At 41.3% G+C, this 22,665-nt stretch overlaps 1 protein-coding gene across 3 annotated transcripts in view; it reads left to right on the top strand.

The window, feature by feature from the left end:
- The window catches only part of SLC22A16 (solute carrier family 22 member 16), a 67,921-nt gene that overhangs the window by 26,219 nt on the left and 19,037 nt on the right, over window positions 1-22,665 (top strand). Inside the window, exons 1-4 of one of the 3 annotated variants that reach the window (XM_073337044.2) lie at window positions 1,115-1,225; window positions 13,695-14,171; window positions 17,301-17,418; window positions 21,724-22,273. In XM_073337044.2, coding sequence (XP_073193145.1) covers window positions 13,771-14,171; window positions 17,301-17,418; window positions 21,724-22,273 — 1,069 coding nt within the window. In that variant the 5' untranslated portion in view covers window positions 1,115-1,225; window positions 13,695-13,770. Of the gene's footprint in view, window positions 1-1,114; window positions 1,226-1,719; window positions 1,743-13,694; window positions 14,172-17,300; window positions 17,419-21,723; window positions 22,274-22,665 lie in introns of those variants that run through there. The other 2 variants (XM_073337042.2, XM_073337041.2) reach the window with 2 other exon arrangements.

The raw sequence follows: 22,665 nt of genomic DNA, 5'->3' as shown, positions 1-22,665 counted from the left end.
CGTGGACTGTTGGAGGACTGAGGAGTACAAGCATTATCAGACACCAGGAGGAAGGTCCTATGGTGAGGATAAAGAAGGTGTTGGGAGGAGGCCATGGGGAAGTAGCCCAGGGAGTTGTAGCTGTCGCACAGCTGTTCCAGGAGGCACTCTAGACAGTTGCATTCCACTGGGCTGGAACCCGGAGTAGAGGGCGGGCCCAAGTTCCCCCCAAATCCTCCCAACTCCTGGTCAGATGCAGGAGGAGTTGACCTGGACTGTGCGTTCCCGAAAATGGCCAAATTGAGGGCTGCCGTGAAGCTCCAAGGCGAGCAAATCTGCCAATAAGCGCAAGACCCACCAAGGTAGAGGAGGAACTTTGTCACAATAGATAAAAATTGAAAAATAATGTTTAAAAATAAAAAATCGTTCTCTGTGAAAACTACAAAAAAAATTTATTCTTGCCAAGCCAAGTTATAAAGAAATAAATGGTGAAGTTCAGTCAATATATGTAATGAGAGAGAGAGAGAACATATTTAAGATGCTTTTAAATATGCTTATTAACAGTGTGTGTTTATATATGACATATTGATAAGACTTCACTAAAAAGCTACCTTAATAAAACCTGTCAATCTGTTCATGTGCCTTACCAAGGGGTATAGGCCGAGAAGTAAGGTAATGTCTTGTGTGCAACTAAAGCTCTGTAATGGAACAGCTGACAGACCTAAAAATGCTTATCAGTTAGATTATCATTTGCAGGTGTTGCAGCACAACATTGGGAGCAAAGGCGTATTCAGGCCTGAGTCTATTCTGGTAATATGTAACAGCTCAGCATAAGCAGTTCTGCACACGTTTAAGAAATTGCGGAGTAATCATGGTTAGTGTTGTGTATGTGTAGGAGAGACATAGAGTAATCATGTTTGTGAGGACAACAGACGATGAAAGCAGTTAGAGAGCTGAAAAAGACCTGACGGGGTGGGAAATTATACATATTCATAAGAAAAGATAACAAAAGTTATAAATAGTCATGATAGGCAGAGCCTTTCTTGGGGGTCACACTCAGGCAGCTTCTGAGCCGTTCCCCCTTTCAAAGGTCTTTTTGGGTTTTGGTAAGTCTTTGCGGGTGGCTACTCTGTCACAAGAGTCAGCTCCTTCTAAGGCACAGCAGCTTTCCTCCTGGTTGCTGCCCCTTCCTGTGACCATATCTCCTTTTTCAGCTTTCTTCATCCAGCTGGAGCAGATTCTGCAGGTATGTTTGTTTGGTAGAGACTGAGCCCAGAGGAGCTCATTCGCCTTCTCCAGATTGGGATGGAGGTATGCCTCTTCACACTCAGCCTAACAAAGGGAAGCTAAAGCTAAAGCTGACTGGTCCTGGAAGTGTATGTGGTGGTGGTCTAGTGAGCTTCCCATGTGTAAAGTAACTGATCATTGCTTGCTTTGGTGTTTTTCCTTAGTAAAGATTTGTTACCCTGATCTGCTGAGTGGTGATTCTCAGTCTGCATAATTTGGGTGGCCTAGTACAAATAACTGTGTCATCAGTTATAAAAGTCAATTGATATGTGTGCATAGCAGAGGTGGGCAAACTACATGCGGCCCACGGGACCGTTCTGCCTGGCACCTCAGCTCCTGGCCTGGGAGGCTAGCCCCGGCCCCTCCCCTGCTGTCCCCCTCCCCTGCAGCCACGCCGCTGCATAGTAGCACTCTGGGCAGCCTGGCTGGCTCCGGCCGGGTGTCGTGGCTCCAGACATACTGCTCTGAGTGGCATGGTAAGGGGGCCGGGAGGTTGGATATGGGGCAGGGAGTCCTGGGGGTCAGTCAGGGGACAGGGAGCAGGGGGCGGTTGGATGGGGCGGGGAACGGGGGGCTGGATAGGGGGTGGGGTCCTGGGGGGGCGGTTAGGGGTGGGGTGTCCCAGGAGGGGATGGTCAGGGGATAAGGAACGGGGTTGGATGGATTGGGAGTTCTGAGGGGGGCAGTCAGGGGGCGGGAAGTGGGAGGGGGCCGATAAGGGCAGGGGCCAGGCTGTGTGGGGAGGCACAGCCTTCCCTACCCAGCCCCTCCATACAGTTTCGCAACCCCGATGTGGCCCTTGGGCCAAAAAATTTGCCCACCCCTGGTGTATAGATAAAGATTGCTTCATGCAGTGAATGCACAAACTGGAAAATGTTTAACATAATTAAAGGCAAGGTTGTCCATTAACTTTGTTAAAGGAAAGATTATCCAGTAACAAAACTCTCATGAGATACCAATCAGTGACCTGAAGTGCACTATCATCTTTCTCTGTAGTATCTAGATACTTGGCATGAATCTGCTGAAGAATGTACAAACTAGCATTGACAATAAATATGTAGGATGTTCAAATAAGAGGAGGTGTTTGAAGGAAGAAGTCCATTGTGCCTGTTGCTGTGTCAGCTTAAACTGTGGAGCTATGCAGCCACTATCTTTTGGTCAGCCACCAAGAGTCTTGAATGTTGCCATCTCTTAATGCAGACTGTCCAACAGAATCCCAAGGGCCTTGGCATGGCGAAATACTGAAATCATCACTCATGCAAAGCTCCCATTGACTTCATTGACCAATGAATCATAGAAGTGTAGGACTGGAAGGGGCCCTCAGTAGGTCTTCTAGTTCAGTCCCCTGCACTCAAGGCAGGACTAAATAATAACTAGACCATCCCTGACAGGAGTTTCTCTAACCTGTTCTTAAAAATGTCCAAAGATGGAGATTCTACAATCTCCCTAGGCAATTTGTTTCAGTGCTTAACTACCCTGACTGGTAGGAAGTTTTTCGTAATGTCCAACCTAAACCTCCCTTGCTGCGATTTAAGCCCATTGCTTCTTGTCCTTGCCTTAGAGGTTAAGGAGAACAATTTTTCACCCTCCTCCTTGTAACAACCTTTTCTGTACCTGTCAACTTTGTCTACACTGCGCATCTTACACTCTTTGTCAACAGGAGAGAGCTCTTCTGCCAACAAAATAAAACCACCCTCAACGAGGGGTGGTAGCTTTGTTGGCGGGAAAGCATCTCCTGCCGAAAAATCACTGTCCACACTGGCGCTTTTCATTGGTAAAACTTGTGTCGGTCGGGGTGTGGGTTTTTTTCACACTCCTGACTGACAAAATTTTACTGACAAAAGTGCAGTGTAGGCACAGTCTCAGTCTTCTCTTCTCCAGACTGAACAAACCCAGTTTTTTCAATCTTTGCTCCTAGGTCATGTTTTCTAGACCTTTAATCATTTTTGTTGCTCTCCTCTGGACTTTCTTGAATTTGTTCACATCGTTCCTGAAATGTGACACCCAGAACTGGACACAGTACTCCAGTTGAGGCCTTATCAGTGCTAATCTGCTTTTCTGTTTCAAAGACTGGCCAGTCCATTGTGAGGACTGGAAGCTGACTTAGGATCAGGTGCTTCCCAAGACTTTGACAACATAGTGTCACAGTTCAGGGCAACTGCACCTGTATTTCTACCCTGTGGTCAAGCAAAGGCATCCACTTTAGGCTTCCGGTTCCTCAGCTATCCCCTCTCTTGGGTGGAGACCTGTGTCTTTCTCCCTCCTGACCTGGGTTTTTGCAGGATGCACAGTTCCCTGTCTACACTGTGAGTTCCCTAGCAGGTCAGACTGCCTAAGCAAGCCTGCTTTGCTTTCTCCTAAGAGATTATAAGCTATGTAATTGCCCCCAGTTACACGTTTCCACTCACCTCTTTCTAAACAAGCGTGTTTATTCTTAAGGTGAAAACATTACAGGAAAAACATTTTAAAAACAATAAAAGAACCTACATGCATGCTAATAAGCTTACCAGTGATCACCCCAACCCCTCAACTCCAGAAGGGGTTCTGGTAGAGGATCAGTTCTTCAAAACTTTTAAGGATTGAGATCCCCCTTGGACAGAATGTCCTGTTTGTTTTCTGGATCAGAAGGAAGGCCCTAAATCAGTTTAAAGTGAGGCTGTTTTTCCAGAAGTCCTTTCTTTGTCTGTTGATTTCTGGAGAATCCAGTTTGAACTAGTAACCTGAATAAATTTGCCTAATCACGCTCCATTGTTCTTAATTCCTGGAGGGCTTGGCCCACAATGATACGTAAACTTTATATAGTACCATCTCCTAAAGGTACTGCAGAAAATTGCCATATCTGTCACACAAAATATGGTTGATCACTGTGAGTGAGAACTTCAGCTGTTCTAATGAATTCTGTTAGCAAGTTAATGATCAGAGGCTGACTGACTTGCTTGCTTCTTATTATCACAAAACTTATACCAGGTTGTTTCATGAGCTATGAGTACAGCATCAGTAGCTGACCCTTCACTGCGTCTTGATAAGTTTTTTTTATTAAGTTTATCTGCAACCCACTTCATCAACACATACATGCTTTTCAGCCAAGGATGTGTACCCAGCATTAACTTCCTTGGTGTTACATTTCACTGGGACATTTTTCAGAGTAACAGCTGTGTTAGTCTGTATTCGCTAAAAGAAAAGGAGTACTTGTGGCACCTTAGAGACTAACCAATTTATTTGAGCATAAGCTTTCGTGAGCTACAGCTCACTTCATTGGATGCATCTTAAATCACCTTTTGACAGAGCACTTCAGTCAGTAGGACAGGCTGCTATTGACGCAGTAGAGATAAGTACATGATGTGTAAGGTTAGACACCTAGCACTTCACTTTGGCAATACAAAGAAAAGATCTTCATTAATACAGACTCATATACAGGGCCCTTTTAAGGACTTCTGATTAGCTCTGACTAATTTTGGGCTTTCTCAGGTAGAAAATAAGTAGTCAGTTGTTCTGGAGCAGGGCTGTTTTGTTTGTGCCAGGACATTTCTCGATTAAATATATTTTAAAAATCAAATGTTAATTATTCCTAGTATTAAGCAAATGTTTATGTAAAACATTAGTTTATTGGTTTAAGTACAAATGCATATGGTCCTATTAGCTTAAAATTTCACCTCTCCTATAGAAAGGGACAGAATTATTTTTACAGGGATTCAATGTTTTTCAGTGGAATTCACCTTGCAGAGCAGGAAGCCCCCATTTAAGACTCCAGGATTGCACACAACTACTTGCATTAGCCTTTTTTCTGGAGAGTCTGCAAAGTACATGACAAATGAGTCATGCAAAGATTTAAAAACATTAACCTAGATACATAGCATTATGATGTTGACTACTTCTACATCCTAGCTACCTGGAGACTTATTTCTACCTTGAGTTAGATGTTAAAGATCAAATTCTTCAAGTGCTTGTGCACATGTATATTCCATTGTTGGTGCCCGTGTACCCAATATATTCAAGACAGATTCTTTTGGCAGCAGTGTCCATTGGGGTAGTGCTGTATCCTGAGTGTCCTTGTGCTTTCAACTGAGAGCATAAAGGGTGGGACAACTCTAGTGGCCCCTCAGTTCCTGCTCACCATCCATTGCTGTAAGTTGGAGCTTGAAATTACTGTCACTTTCATATTTGTTTAAACAGATAGTTGGATATTTAGGCTACACCTAGGAAATAGGGGTGTGATTCCCAGCTCATGTACACATACTCATGCTGACTCAATGAGAGCTATTGCTAGAAATAGTAGCATAGTCATGGTAAGATGGGCAGTGGTGGCATGGCTTAGCCATGCTGAATGCAAACTCTCTTGAACCCTGTGGCTTTGTATTCGGCCATGGTAGGCTGAATTGTAGGAATTCTGTGAACAAGTAAAAAGAAGAGGAGTACTTGTGGCACCTTAGAGACTAACAAATTTATTTGTTAGTCTCCAAGGTGCCACAAGTACTCCTTTTCTTTTTGTGAATACAGACTAACACAGCTGCTACTCTGAAACCTGTGAACAAGTAGCAGACTTCATACAGCAAATTCTATTTCTGTTTACCCAATTAGGTCTTAAAGTAAACATGGACATGCCAATACTGATCCCACAACAAAAAAAAAATAGAATTCATTGGGGGTATTCTGGACTCTGCAGCACTGATGGTTTATCTACCTCAGACTTCAGAGCCATAGGTATCTCGCATCTTCATGACTCAGCATACCAGATTTCACCTGTGCTGCATGCGAAAAGGGTGGTTGAAGCCTTTACAACAGCCATGCAAACATCATCTGGGTATGCTAGTTCCCATTCCATGTGTTGTCATTAAAGTGGTGGATGGACGCAAAAATGTCTACTTTAGAAATGTTGACCCCAGGCATTCCCTTTGGCATTGGCCACAGTCAGAAGACAGATACGGGGCTAGATGAACCTTTGGTGTGACCCAGTATGACCATTCCTATGTTCTTATGATATGCACAAATCCTGTTCTATCAAAAGGAGTTTCTCAAACACTTCATTCCAAGCACACCAATTCAGATAAAACAAGTTTATTAACTACAGAAAGATAGATTTTAAGTGATTACAAGTAATGAGGCATAAAAGTCAGAATTGGTTAAAAGAAAATAAATGCAGCTAATACTTAACTTAACATGCTAAGTGAATTCAAAGCAAAAGTCTCTCTCACCACATGTTCTAGCATAGTGGTCACCAATTGGTTGATCGCAATAGACTGGTCGATCCTAGAGGATCTCCCCATCGTTTGCTATCTCTGTCAGTGAAGTGTGGCTGCCTCTAAGGCAGACTCCCTGCCTACCCCAGCCCCATGCCGCTCCCAGAAGCGGCCAGCGCAGCCCCACAGCTGGGGGGGGGCAAGTGTCTCCCTCCGTGCGCTGCTCCTGCCTGCAAGCACCACCCCCGCAGCTCCCATTGGCTGGGAGAGCTGCGGGGGTGGTGCTTACAGAGACCTCAGGCTCTCCCAGGGGCCACAGGGTTGCGTTGGCCCCTTCCGGGAGCCGTGTGGGGCTGGGGTAGGCAGGGAGCTTGCCTTAGCCTTGCTGCGCTGCCGACCAGGAGCCACTGAACATAAGTGCTGCTTGGCAGGAGGCTGCACCCCAACCCCCATCCCTGAGCCCTCTCCCAGAGCCTGCACCCCAAGCCCCATCCTGAGCCTCCTCCCAGAGCGAGCACCCTGTACCGCCTCCTGCACCCCAACCCCCTGCCTCAGCCCTGATCCCCTCCCAGAGCCAGCACCCCATACCCCCTCCTGCACTCTAAACCCCACCCTGAGCCCCCTCCAAGAGCCAGCACCCATGCCCCTTCTTGCACCCCAAGCCCCAGCCCTGACCCCCCTCCCAGAGCCAGCACCCTGTACCCCCTCCTGCCCCCCAACACTCTGCCCCAGCCCTGACCTCCTTCCAGAGCCAGCACCTTTAACCCCCTCCTGCACACAAACTCTCTCCTAGAGCTTATACCCCTCTTCCCTTCCTGCATCCCAACCCATTGCCCCAGGCTCCTTCCCACACTGCGAACCCCTCGGCCCCAGCCCAGAGCCCACACCCCCTCCTGAACCCCAAACCCCTGCCCACCCCGGTGAAAGTGAGTGAGGATGGGGGAGGGAAGGCGACAGAGAGAGTGGGGGATGGAGTGGTTGGAGCTTTGGGGAAGGGCCAGGGCCTCGAGGAAGGGGCGAGTTAGATGCTGGGTTGCCCTTAGATTCAAAAAGTGATCTTGGGCGTAAAAAGAGACCACTGTTCTAGCATGTTCTTACTGGCTGAATTCCTTTCTGCCAGGATCTCTCCCCAGTCCAATGATACTTCCTTTTTCCTTCAAGTGCTGTGGGTAGAGATGAAGGGAGAGATATCTTGGGGTTGATCCGTTCCCCATTCTTATACATTTTCTACTTCTTTGAGAATCATCTCCAGCTGGGGTTCAGGAGACATCACAGAAAGTATGTGGGGATGGGAACCTCCAGCTGTTTCTTTGCCAAGACGTAAATTTCTCACTCACACCTTTTTCTTGCCAAAGAACAGCCATTTAAACAGGTAATAGTCCATTTGATTTTGTTGACACCTGTGAGGTGTCAGTTTGCCTTTGTCTCTGAGGAAATGGTTTTTGGCTGCTTCCCCAGATGTGAACTGTGTCTGAGTAACATCATACAGTAATATCTTATAACTTTACATACAATAAGAAAAGGAGTACTTGTGGCACCTTAGAGACTAACCAGTTTATTTGAGCATAAGTCTTCGTGAGCTACAGCTCACTTCAAGCTGTAGCTCACGAAAGCTTATGCTCAAATAAATTGGTTAGTCTCTAAGGTGCCACAAGTCCTCCTTTTCTTTTTGTGAATACAGACTAACACGGCTGTTACTCTGAAACTTTACATACAATGTTGCCACACACATTTTACCAGGAGAATAAATCTCAGGAAATCATGAGTTTTTAGATGATACCTTAGAAGGTCTACTTTGTACACAATTTATCATAGTCTTAAAATGGGGGTGAACATAGGGATACACTGTCACACCCACATCCCCAGATCATCCCAACAATAACTCATCTCTGCCCCAACTTTCCTTTGAGAGTGTTATCTAATCAGTTTCTGAACATTTCCAGTGATGGCACTTCAGTGACCTTTCTTGAAAGACTGCTCCAATGTCAACTTGCTCTGTTAAAAAATGTTTTATTATATCGAATCTTGATGTCCCCTTCTTTAGTTTGAGGCCATTAACTTCTTGTAATACATCCTTGGGCAACCTTGAATAAATCTTTCCTCACTATCATTTCCATGTATGGTGCTATTAAATTTTCCCCTCTGCTTATTTCTTTCAACTGTATAAATTACAGTTCCTTAACTTTTCCACATTCTTCTTTTTATTCTGTAAAACAGCACCCATCTCTTTAAAAAGCAATAAAAAATTTACTTGAAATAGAAATTTGTGTCATTTTTCATTCCCTCAATCTTTCGAGAGTTTAAATTAGAACTGGATACAACTGATTCTTGTAAGTGGAAAGGGAATTTTCACAATGTATTATCCAAGCCACTTCAGTTTTAATAATAACAACTCTGCTATCGTATCCTTTTTCAAAAAGAAAAGGAGTACTTGTAGCACCTTAGAGACTAACCAATTTATTTGAGCATGAACTTTCGTGAGCTACAGCTCACTTCATCGGATGCAACTTATTATTTTTATATCCTTTTTATAATTATTATCATCATCATCATCTATTTGGAGAACCCAAATGTGGAGTCTGCATAGTCAGGATAGTGGATAGATCAGGAGGTTGGTAAGGTTGGGATCCAGAGACTTTAAGATTTGGGCAGCTGGTCTATATTTACCCCAGATTGGTAACACCCAATATTTTTACCATCTAATGGTTGTTGAGAGAAGTGGCTCTCAACTTTTCCAAACTACTGTACCCCTTTCAGGAGTCTGAATTGTCTTGCATACCCCCAGGTTTCACCTCACTTAAGAACTATTTGCTTACAAAATCAGATATAGAAATACAAGTGTTACAGCACATTATTATTGAAAAATTGCTTACTTTCTCATTTTTACCATATTATAAATTGATTGGCATATAAATAATTTACTTATATTTCAATGTATAGTATATAGAACCATTTAAAGTCATTATCTGTATGAAATTTTAGTTTGTACTGACTTCACTAGTTCTTTTCATGTAGCCTGTTGTAAAACTAGGCAACTATCTAGATGAGTTACCCCCTGGAAGGCCTCTGTGTACCCAGGAGTACACGTACCCCTGGTTGAGAACCACTGGTTTAGAGGCCTTTATAGTAGGAATTGGTGGCCCCAGTGTATTTCCTGATGCACAAGTGCCCAGAGTACAAAATAATACCAACATTTTTACAACCTTTTTGGCAGTCTTAGCAAAAAGTCAAATGAAATATAGACCATAAGGAAGTATATGTAATGTAGATAAGCTATGTCTTCATGGCAAAAAAAGGTGTTTTTACATCAAGATAACAATCTCAGTGTAAAATCCTAGAGGAGACAAGGCATTCCAGTTTTTAGTGTCAAGCTAGTCAAGAAGAGGAAAGAGGGTTGATCTCAACTAGCTATATTGAGGTGAAAACTACTTGTGTCTTGTCTCCACTAAAATTTTACTTTGAGATAGTTATAGTGTAAAAAGAAACTTTTATTGCAGTGAAGACAGAGGCATTGATGGCTGCAATTCAATGTTATGAAATTAACACTACAGATATACAATTTAAGGGCCCAATTCTGTGAAATGCTAAGTACTTCCTGTGATGCATTAAGGCCCCATCATGTTCAGTGAGAGTTGGGGAAGCTCAGCAGCTTTCAGGATTACTTCCTAAAAAGGTGTTATTGGGTAGTCAGTGACTACTGCCAGGTTCCCTCCTCTGGGTCTTATGATGTGTCCACTCTCATGTGCAGGATGGTTGTGGGATCCTCAGTAAATACAGCATCCAGTGCAACATAAAAGCAGCAGGTCTGGGGGCAGCTCCAGATTTTCTGTTGGCCTCCCTTATTTTTTGAAAGGGCTGCCAGAGTTCCTTACCCTTCACCTTGCTTTGCTGCTTATCTTGGCCATACCCGATGAGTTGTTGGATGCCTTCTGCAATGTCTGAATATACATCTTTATTACTGTGATTATTTCTCATCTGAGCTTGCACTGCTCCTTCTCCCCTACGGTGACCAGGGGGAATGAACAGAATAGGTAATCATCAAGTAATCCATCCTCCGTCACCCATTCCCATCTTCTGGCAAAGAGAGGCTAGAGACACTATCCCTGCCACATCTGCATGCAGTATTCAAGATGCGGGCGTACCATGGATTTATATAGAGGCAATATTATATTATCTGTCTTATTATATAGCCCTGTCTTAATGATTCCCAACATTCCATTCACTTTTTTCGCTGCTGCACATTGAGTGGATGTTTTCAGAGAACTATCCACAATGACTCCAAGATCTCTTTTTTGAGTGGTAACAGCTAATTTAGACCCCATCATTTTATATGTATAGTTGGGATTATGTTTTCCAAAGTGCATTACTTTGCATTTATCAACATTGAATGTCATCTGCCATTTTGTTGCCCAGTCACCCAGTTTTGTGAGATCCTTTTGTAGCTCTTCACAGTCTGCTTTGGACTTAACTATCTTGAGTAGTTTTGTATCATCTGCAAATTTTGCCACCTCACTGTTTACCCCTTTTTTCCAGATCATTTATGAATATGTTGAATAGGACTGGTCCCGGCACAGACCGCTGGGGACACCACTATTTACCTTTCTCAATTCTGAAAACTGACAGTTTATTCCTACCCATTGTTTCCTATCTTTTAACCAGTTACCGATCCATGAGAGGACCTTCCCACTTATTCCATGATAGCTTACTTTGTTTAAGAGCCTTTGGTGAGGAATCTTGTCAAAAGCTTTCTGAAAATCTAAGTACACTGTATCCACTGAATTCCCCTTGTCCACATGCTTGATGACCCCTGTCAAAGAATTCTAGTAGATTGGTAAGGCATGATTTCCCTTTACAAAACCCATGTTGACTCTTCCCCAACAAATTATATTCACCTATGTGTCTGACAGTTTTGTTCTTTACTATAGTTTCAACCACTTTGCCTAGTACTGAAGTCACGCTTACTGGCCTATAATTGCTGGGATCACCTCTGGAGCCTTTTTTAAAAATTGGCATCACATTAGCTATCCTCCAGTCATTTGGAACAGACGTTGATTTAAATGATAGGTTATAGACTTCAGTAAGTAGTTCTGCAATTTCACATTGGCGTTCCTTCAGAACTCTTGGGTGAATACCATCTGGTTCTGGTGACTTATTACTGTTTAGTTTATCAATTTGTTCCCAAACCTCCTCTAATGACACCTCAATCTGCGACAGTTTCTCAGATTTGTCACCTAAAAAGAGTGGCTCAGGTTTGGAAATCTCCCTCACGTCCTCAGCCATGAAGACCAATGAAAAGAATTCATGTAGTATCTCCGCAATGGCCTTATCGTCCTTGAGTGCTTCTTTAGCATCTCAATTGTCCAGTGGCCCCACTGGTTGTTTAGCAGGCTTCCTGCTTCTGATGTACTAAAAAAAAATTGTTATTACTTTTTGAGTCTTTGTCTAGCTCGTCTTCAAATTCTTTTTTGTCCTTCCTAATTATATTTTTACACTTCACTTACAGAATTTATGCTTATTTCTAATTTTCTCTCTCAAATTTAACTTCCACTTTTTAAAGGATGCCTTTTTGTCTCAATTTGCCTTTTTTAATTTGTTGTTTAGCCACGGTGGCATTTTTTTGGTTCTCTGACTTTGTTTTTTAATTTGGGGTGTAAATTTAAGTTGAACTTCTATTGTGGTATTTTTAAAAAGTTTCCATGCAGCTTGCAGGGATTTCACTTTTGGCACTGTACTTTTTAATTTTTGTTTAAGTAACTTCCTCATTTTTGTGTAGTCCCCCTTTCTGAAATTAAATGCTACAGTGTTGGGCTGTTGTGGTGTTTTCCCCACCACGGGGATATTAAATTTAATTATGTTATGGTCACTATTACCAAGCAGTCCAACTATATTCACCTCTTGGACCAGATCCTGTGCTCCACTTAGGACTAAATCAAGAATTATCCTCCTCTTGTGGGTTCCAGGACTAGCTTCTCTAAGAAGCAGTCATTTAAGATATCAAGAAACTTTATCTCTGCATCCTGTCCTGAGGTGATGTATACCCAGTCAATATGGGGATAGATGAAATTTTTATTTTTATAGCCTCTCTAGTCTCCCTGAGCATTTCACAGTCACTATCACCATACTTGTCAGGTGGTCGGCACTGTTCCCTCTAATTTTTTCCATCCATGTGTGGAATAAATTTTGTTATGTGAACTGATGTATGTGCCTATGTGCTCCACGAATAGAGACAAAAAACCTAGATATAATATATATTTTTTTAAAAGTTACCATCAGGATAATTACTGCAGCCAGGACAGGTTCAGCATTTTAGAACTCACTACGCAGAGAATTACATTTAAGTGTAAGAGAAATAAAAATTATGAAATGCATAGAATAGTCAAAACACTAAAATAACACTTCGAAAGAATAAAATTACAGAGAATATATGTGTACTGCAGGACGTACCAAGAAGTAACAACAACAATAATACAAGTATGTGCTGGGAGGGGAGTGCAAAAGAGACTCTGTGTGTGTGTGAGAGAGAGAGACAGACAGACTCTGTGTGTGTGTGTGTGTGTGGCTTTTGTAGTTAATAAATTTGTTTTGCTTTATCTAAACCAATGTGTGAAAATTATAACTCAGGGGCAGGAAGCTGTTGCATATTCCTCTCCACATTGAGGGGAGGGAGTGAATTTTGTGATCTTACGCTGTACTGTTCCCTGTGCAGCTCAAGACGGTATAATTTTGGGTTTATACTCCAGAGGGGGGGTGTGCCCGAGGAGCTGGGAGGTGCCCTAGCTGAAGCCTTCCCATGCAGGGGCTGGTCAAATAGCCTGCCTGCATGGAACTGCAGCTGGGTATGTCCCTACCTGTATGTATGCTGATGAAAGTGCAGGCTGAAGCCTGGAGGGCTTGTTAGCTTGTCACAGCAGTACCGTGTAAGAGGGAGCCCAGGCTGGTGAATCAGTGGTACCCCAGTTTCAGGTGGCACCGCAGAGGGAACCCATCACAAAAGTGTACTCTGATATTTCTTGGGAACCGAGAACATTACTTGTGTGGCACTCTGCTGGTGTTTGGTCTCTTGCAGGATTTAATTAATTTAGAGGAACCGCTACAAAACAAACCACTAGATAGCTAATTATGACTCCTTTTACAAATTTTTTAAAAATTACTAGATTCATATTAGCCACCAAAATTATTTAGTTGTCCTTTTCTTTTGTCTATGGAAATCTCAGGTATTTTTCCCTATAAACTTTTTTTTTCTCATTACAGATTCCAAGCATGTGTCTATTTTGCATCTGTCTTTCAATCTATCTCATGTGGCATTCATTACTTGGCTTCCGTATTCATGGCTGTTACTCCTAAATTTTTATGCAGTGTCCCTGGAAATGTGACTAGTATACTGTTGAACAATTCCTCTAGTTCAAGAATAGAGGATATTTGGACACTGTGGACATCAGCAAAAAATTACATTGTGGTCCAGCTGGAAAATGGAGAAATTTGGGAACTTGATCAGTGCAGCAGGTCCAAGCGGGAGGACAGTTTGTATCTTGCATATGAATATAGTGGCAACAAGTCTGTTTCTTCTTGTTCTGATGGCTATATCTATGATCACACAAAATGGAAGAGCACCATTGTTACAGAATGGGATTTGGTCTGTCACCGAGAATGGCTTGCAAAATTAACTCAGCCCACATTCATGTTTGGAGTCCTGTTTGGAGCAGTGATTTTTGGTGGTATGGCTGACAGGTACAGTGCCATCCTCTTAATACTGTAGTTTAAGAGTGCAATAACTCTGCATGTGCCTAAATGCTTTGCTCTTCTATTAGATATTAATTTAAAAGAAGTTTAATCTAATTGCCATTTTATTAACAAATGTGTTCTTCAACAGAGCTTACATTTATTTTTCTCTGATACAGATGATTTGTGTTTTTCTATCAGAAAATTTAAAAAACTGTTGATAGAAAATTAATTTTTTTTAAAATGCCCTGCTTTATATCAAATATAGGCTTTGATCCTGCAAGCTACCCCCTATAGGTGGAACCTTGTACCTAAGCAGAGCTTTCTGCAGGATCAGAGTCAAAGTGAGTTTCCCTGGTAATGGTTCCCTCTTCCCCCTACCCATTCTCCTCATCTTATAATAAAAAAGAGAAATGTTTATGATGGATATGATGAACAGTTAAAGCTATGCTGTAAGGTTAAAAAAATATAGTTTTTAAAAAACAGATTTCCTGACCTCTGTCAATACTACTACTTTATGGGACTGCTGCAAAGACTTCAGGATTTGAATCCAGTCCTGTATTACTAAAACTAAAAATCTACTGTATTTTTCACCATTATTGGTTTACCTTTTTTTTGCATTTCAGTCTGCATGAAGAAAGAAAATAGACCAATCAGTTTCCCTTTAGTTTCCTGTCAGTTTCACTTCCTCCAGCAGTAATAAAATGCTGAACTATTTCAGTTGTAAACACATTATGTAAATGCATAAAGTAGATCTTATTTTTTCAGTTGGATTTTATAAAAGTATGGAATTTGTTCTCTTAATCTAAGGTTTTGTAAAACTTTCTTTAATACAAAACCTGAATTTAGAGCCTAAATTGAACTGACAGTGTCTCTTTTTAAATCAGTTATAATATTTTCAGTTAATATGCAGACACAGATAATGACATTATAGTCACATAATTCTCAGTTAGATTAGCTCAAGCTGTAGACATCCATTTAAGAGAATAAACATATTGTATTTTATGGAGTTACAACTAAAAGTTTTACATCTGAAAGTTACTATCTGACAGCTTTTGATTGGTGGGAAATAAGTTGGTAATTTCAGTCCAACTTCCAGTCAACAGATGTTCCCAGCACAAGAATGACCACAGCTGGCTCTAATTAGCATCTCTGCTGAGAATCTTGACAGAGATTAAGGATTGAATGGGCATGAAGACAACTACCTCCTCCATTCTTCCGAGGCCTGGTCTACACCACATAGGTAGATGTAAGGCAGCTTACATCGACCTAATTATGTCAGTGTGCACATTATAGCCTTGTCCCACCTATGTAAGTGCCCTACTAATTGACATCATAATGCCAGCTCCATGAGAGGCATAGGGCTTAGGTTGGTGTAGTTAGGAAAACTTAGTGTCTGTGCAGACACTGCAATGCTTACATCAGCTGTTGGCTGTCTTGTCAATTTCAGGGCTCCATGCTGGAGCCATGAAATTGACAAAAAAGCCAGGCCTCTGTTTTACCAGTCGCAGCCGAGCTGTGCTCGCCTGGCTCCCCCACTCCGGCTGGGAGCGAGGAGGTGAGCCGAGCTGAGAGCTCTGGCTCCCCCCACCCCAGCCCCTCTTCAGTCAGTTGAAGTGATACTGGTGAGGACTCACACCACTGCCAGAAGGAGGGTAGTGTGGACATGAACCATTACTGCGGTGGCTCTAAATTGATCTAACATAAGTCTGTTGTGTAGACGTGTCCTAGGTCAGGGTTGAAGCACATTGGCAGGGCATTGTAGGGAAATTTGCAGAGCAGCTGTCTGGGCTATATCTGTTCTGTAAGACTTCACATTCCAGTATTATTTTAATGTGGTACCAAATTCATGTACAAACCCAAACCCAAATCTCCAAAAGCTGCTGCTGCTGAAGACAGAAATAATACATCTCTACGTTAGAGAATAAAAATGAAACAGGGCCTGTTCATTATTTAGTTGACACCTGAAACATACTCTATATTAATGAACATTGTTAAACAAAATAGGACAGAGTTAATTCATAAATAGATTTTATTTCTGTTAGAGTTTGTTTTCTCTTCAGTTGAATTTATTGGTGTTGACTTCTGGTTATTTGTTTATATACAGCATGTTCTGGTAGATCAACATGTTTTCTATCTGAGATGATATGGAAACTGGACAAACAAATTTAGGATTCCTTTTATGTTAAAGACCTTTGATTCAGAATGAGGAATGACACATAATTTAAGACCTGACTTGTAATATTTATAATAAGAAGATAAAATTTCACATAATTTTATTTCCCTGCTAATGTACTTATTGTATATGTGACATTTAACATGTGTGGGCATTCCTGGTAATGAGTTTGTGTGTACACTTATGAAATCAGAGAACTCTGGGGGAGTATCTGATTACCATTTATTAGATATTTTATCTTAATGTAATTGGAAGGAATTAAGGTAAAAAACCTTTCATTGGAATCCACGTTATATTTTGAGATAGCATGAGTTATTGCATGCTAACCTGTGCTGGAACATGTTAAGTAGCTGTTACTTAAAATAAAATGTCCAAGAAAGAGAGAAATAGAATGGAGTGAATCTGTGTAAAAGGGCAAATTACAGATGCGGAAGTTAAACGCAAAGCTCAATATGAACATACAAAGTGCCCTTTTCTATGGAGACCTTCCTTCCAGTCATGGAAAGTTGGGTGGGGTTCCCTTTCATCAGTACTACTTTTATATTGGTCACAGTGATAGGTACAGAAAAAATAAAAGTTTTTCCCTCACCTAGAGAACAATATATCAGAGCTAAGATCAAACCTGGGGCTACTGTGATAGTGCAGTGCCCTAAATACAGCACTAGTGATACTTTTCATATTTACTATAATTCTTATTGGTAAGATTTCCAAAGTTGCAGTTGCTTTTTAGTACAATATTTATCACATGCCACCCCATTGTTCACTCTGTGTGTTTGTTCTATCCTTCCCTCACCTTGTGTCTGTCTTATCTATCTCCATTATAAGCTCTTAGGGGTAGAGACAGCTCTGTGTTTGTACAGTGCCTAGCACAATGGGGCCGTGTTCTTGGTTGGCCCTCAGGCACTCTCATCATAAACATGGTTAATAATAAATAATGATGATGTTTTTGTTGTAATGTGCAGAGTGGGAAGACGGTATATAATGTGGTTCACAAGCACTGGTCAGTTTTTATTTGGTGTGGCAGTGGCATTCACATTTGACTACTACAGCTTCGTGATCATACGTTTTCTCCTTGCTATGGTAAGTATAGATGCTCATCCTAATTCTTTTTAAATGCAGTTTCCTAACCTTCCTCAGGAAAGCCCTCCATAATTTCTCCCTATTCCTTCTCTTCTCCAGTTTTTAAAAGCCCCATGTGTTGCCACAACACTCTGTTTAGCAAAGGAGTGAGAATTCGAACACTGCTTCTTCACCTTTCAGTGCCCTTCTCTTTGTTTTAACCAGAAAGGGTGCATATGAAGCAATATTTGGTGCTTCCTTCATCAGGGGCTGACAATGCTTCTTTTAGCACAGTCTCAACCCCAGCTAGGCTGGTAATTAGGTGAGAGACGAAGTATGAGTAGCAAACTCTGGTTCCTGCATTGCAGCTTGCATTGCACCGTTATTCAGGGTGTATTACTAGAAATAGACTTTATTTTTGGTAAAATGCAGTCATGGTTTTACCCCAGCTATGTTCATTGATAGGGGATAGTTGCCCTTTTTTCTCATGTTTCAGAGTGGTAGCCGTGTTAGTCTGTATCAGCAAAAAGAACGAGGAGTACTTGTGGCACCTTAGAGACTAACAAATTATTTGAGCATAAGATTTCGTGGGCTAAAACCCACTTCATCGGATGCATACACTGGAAAATACAGTAGGAAGATATATATATATATATATATATATATATATATATATATATATATATATATATATATATATATATATATATATATATATATATATATATATGCAGAGAAAATGAAAAAATGGGTGTTGCCATACCCACTATAATGAGAGTGATCAGTTAAGGTGAGCTATTATCAGCAGGAGAAAAAAAAATCTTTTCTGGTGATGATCACGTTGGCCCATTTCCAACAGTTGACAAGAAGGTGTGAGTAACAGTAGGGGGAAAAATAAGCATGGGGAAATAGTTTTACTTTGTGTAATGACCCATCCACTCCCAGTCTTTATTCAAGCCTAAGTTAATGGTGTCCAGTTTGCAAATTAATTCCAATTCAGCAGTTTCTCGTTGGCGTCTATTTTTGAAGGTTTTTTGTTGTAGTATTGCCACTTTTAGGTTTGTATTCGAGTGACCAGGGAGATTGAAGTGTTCTCCGACTATGGGTACCCGCATGGCCCCACAGTATGCCAACATTTTTATGGCTGACTTAGAACAACACTTCCTCAGTTCTCGTCCCCTACCGCCCCTACTCTTCTTGCACTACATTGATGACATCTTCATCATCTGGACCCATGCAAAAGAAGCCCTTGAGGAATTCCACCCTAATTTCAACAATTTCCGTCCCACCATCAACCTCAGCCTGGACCAGTCCACACAAGTGATCCACTTCCTGGACACTACAGTGCTAATACGCGATGGTCACATAAACACCATCCTACACCAGAAACCTACTGACCACTATACTTACTGACATGTCTCCAGCTTTCATGCAGACCACACCAGACGATCCATTGTCTACAGCCAAGTTCTATGATACAATCGCATTTGCTCCAACCCCTCAGACAGAGACAAACACCTACAAGATCTCTATTAAGCGTTCTTACAACTACAGTACCCACCTGTTGAAGTGAAGAAACAGATTGACAGAGCCAGAAGTCATCTACTACAGGACAAGCCCAACAAAGAAAGTAACAGAACGCCACTAGCCGTCACCTTCAGCCCCCAACTAAAACCTCTCCAGCGCATCATCAAGGATCTACAACCTATCCTGAAGGACGACCCATCACTCTCACAGATCTTGGGAGACAGGCCAGTCCTTTTACAGACAGCCCCCCCAACCTGAAGGAAATACTCACCAGCAACCACACACCACACAACAAAAACACTAACCCAGGAACCTATCCTTGCAACGAAGCCCATTGCCAACTCTGTCTACATATCCATTCAGGGGACACCATCATAGGACCTAATAACATCAGCCACACTATCAGAGGCTCATTCACCTGCACATCCACCAATGTGATATATGCCATCATGTGCCAGCAATGCCCCTCTGCCATGTACATTTGTCAAACTGGACACTCTCTACGTAAAAGAATAAATGGACACAAATCAGATGTCAAGAATTATAACATTCAAAAGCCAGTTGGAGAACACTTCAATCTCCCTGGTCACTCGATTACAGACCTAAAAGTGGCAATTCTTCAACAAAAAAACTTCAAAAACAGACTCCAATGAGAAACTGCTGAATTGGAATTAATTTGCAAACTGGACACCATTAACTTAGGCTTGAATAAAGACTGGGAGTGGATGGGTCATTACACAAAGTAAAACTATTTCCCCATGCTTATTTTTCCCCCTACTGTTACTCACACCTTCTTGTCAACTGTAGGAAATGGGCCATCCTGATTATCACTACAAAAGTTTTTTTTTTCTCCTGCTGATAATAGCTCACCTTAACTGATCACTCTCGTTATAGTGGGTATGGCAACACGCATTTTTTCATGTTCTCTCTGTGTGTGTGTGTGTGTGTGTGTGTGTGTGTGTATATATATATATATCTATATATCTTCCTACTGTGTTTTCAACTGAATGCATCCGATGAAGTGAGCTGTAGCTCACGAAAGCTTATGCTCAAATAAATTTGTTAGTCTCTAAGGTGCCACAAGTACTCCTTGCTGTTTTTTTCTCATGTGCATCCTGTCTGTCTTTTAAACTATATCTAAAATACTGGATTTATTTGTAAATAGCTAGGCTTGGTAAACATCCTAAAAGCTTCTACTATACTTGTATGTATGTCAGCATATTTAATTTTTTAGCAATCAACTTCAAATTCCTACCCTATATTCAAAGGTATGCGTTTTGTGGATTTTGCTTTTAGAATGCTTTGACTAATGAGAAAGATGGTGGGAGAAAAATGAAATAAGTGGTTTAAAATAGTTTAGAAGTCAGAAACTAAAATTCACTCAAGAATAAAGCATCAAATATTATTCTCTTTACTTGTTGCTGGCAAAGCATAAAGCAAGAGGGGTCCTTGACTCTGGAATTCACTTCCCTCCTTTGCCTGCCAGAGCTTCGATTTATTCACTACCGGGAATGCTGCAAAGCCTATCTTTTCTCGCAGGCCTTAAGAGCCTGGTCCAGTGCACAGTGATCAGTGTGTAATGTGTGCCTGGGTGTGCCATGTCTGAGTGCCGGCACCTCCAGGCTTGGCAGTTCATTGCTTTGGTACCTCTGGGCTTGCTTAGTCAGAATGTAAAAAAATTGCTTGAGCCCTGGCACCTCTTTCACTACAAATTAAATACTGCCAGTGATGTCAATAGGAGTCTCTGTAGTGACTTCACGGGGCATTGGATGAGGTTTGAGCGAGGCTGAGGGGGTTTATAAATGGAAGTGCTGGAGATTAAGACTCTGCTCAAACAAGTAGACTCTGCGTGGGCACAGAGCCACACTGAATTCAGTGAAGCTCTGCAGAGGCCTAAGTATCTGGCCACAGGAATCCACTTCCAGGACTGGGGCTTAAAAACCCTAATCTTACACCATTGAAAACAATGGAGGCATTCCAATCACCTCCATTGTGTGCAGGATCAGCTCTTAAAGGATGATTTAGATTGTTGAGTATAATGCATATATATTTTTCACTTTTGTATGGGAATTTATTAATTGGAGTTTTTATAACTGGAGATTTGATTAATCAAAATATTATATGGGAAGCATCTTTAGATTTTCTAATTGTGTGTTTTGAAATGTTTTCAGATGCCTAAAGCCCTAGATATGTGCCAGAGAAATAGAAATAAGTATATTCACTAAATAAATACTTTAATGTAGAACATTAGTATGGTTAGAAAACTTATGGGAGCCTATAAAAGTGTAAGGAAGATTCTCTTTCAGCTTGTAAAATACGATTTAACAGGATAATCTACCACGGGGTGGAAAATCATTATTTTGAAATATGCATTTCTATAGTATGCAGGGTATTATGCTTAAAACTATGCTTAAAACTAAGGCCAAGATTTTCAGAATGACTGTTGGTTTTGGGTGCTTCAATTTTTCGAGTGTCCAACTTGTTTCACCTTCAAGGGGCCTGATTTTTAAAGGCTTTTTAAAAAGGTATTACCCACAAATGGAGGTATCCAAAGTCAATAGCCATTTCTGAAAATTGTGACCTGATATTTTACAGATCTGAAATCAGTTTTACCTAATGTTGATTGTTTTTTTCAGGATTACTGTTGCTCTCTCTGAGTGCATCATACTCCAATACAGGGCAAGCTAGGGGGCTCTTAAGACTTCCAACATAAACAAACATGAAAGTATTGGCCATTTGTTTTGGTATTGTCACACAAAGGGAATAGACATCAGCTTTTCTCTGTTTTTTCCCCCACAGGTTTCAAGTGGCTATCTGGTTGTGGTTTTTGTTTATGTAACAGAATATGTTGGCATTAAAGCTCGAACATGGGCATCCATGCATGTCCATGCTTTTTTTGCTGTGGGAGTCATGGCTGTGGCACTGGTAGGATTTTTGGTGAGGACCTGGTGGATCTATCAGATATTTCTTTCCATAACAACTCTCCCCTTTGTCTTGTGCTGCTGGATGCTCCCAGAGACACCTTTCTGGCTACTGTCAGAGGGAAGATACGAAGAAGCACAAAAAGTAGTGGATGTAATGGTGAGATGGAATAAAGTAAGCACTCCTTGTAAAATTTCTGAACTGTGTTCAGTCCAACAAGATGATCTAGTCAGTTGCAGAACGGGTGATAATGACATTTCTACAGTGAAGAAGCACAATATCTTAGATCTGTTTTATAATTGGCACATTGCAAGAAGGACCATTACAGTCTGGATGATTTGGTTCACTGGGAGTTTAGGATACTACGTATTCTCCCTGAGTTCCGTCAATCTAGGAGGCAATGAATATTTAAATCTATTTCTCATAGGTAAATATCTATTATATTTTATTCTGCTTATGACAGAACTAGAACTTCTAATTTATAAATGTTTAAAGATCTGACAGTCAATTTCCTGACCCCCAATTACCTGTACCATCAGCAACTCCATTTACAATTGCAGATTTAATTCTTGTCAACTTGAAATGTAGTTATTTTACAAAAGCAAGCTTAGAGTATGTTAAGGTACTATATTGTCCTTGACATCTCCTGCCAATTTTTGTGCTTGTAAAACCACATTTTCCTAGTTTTAAAATTGTTTCTCTCTGCCCGGTTGTTCTGTGAAAGAACCACACAAACAACAGGGAAAATTGACTAACCGTACAGGGGAAACTCTTAAATTGATGAAATACTATTCCAGTAAACAAACTGAGAAAAGTAGA

This window comes from Lepidochelys kempii, chromosome 3 (assembly GCF_965140285.1).
Source record: "Lepidochelys kempii isolate rLepKem1 chromosome 3, rLepKem1.hap1, whole genome shotgun sequence".
Classification (NCBI taxonomy): Eukaryota; Metazoa; Chordata; order Testudines; family Cheloniidae; genus Lepidochelys; species Lepidochelys kempii.
Note: the sequence above shows the minus strand (reverse complement) of the source record. Positions and strands in the feature narration are given on the sequence as shown.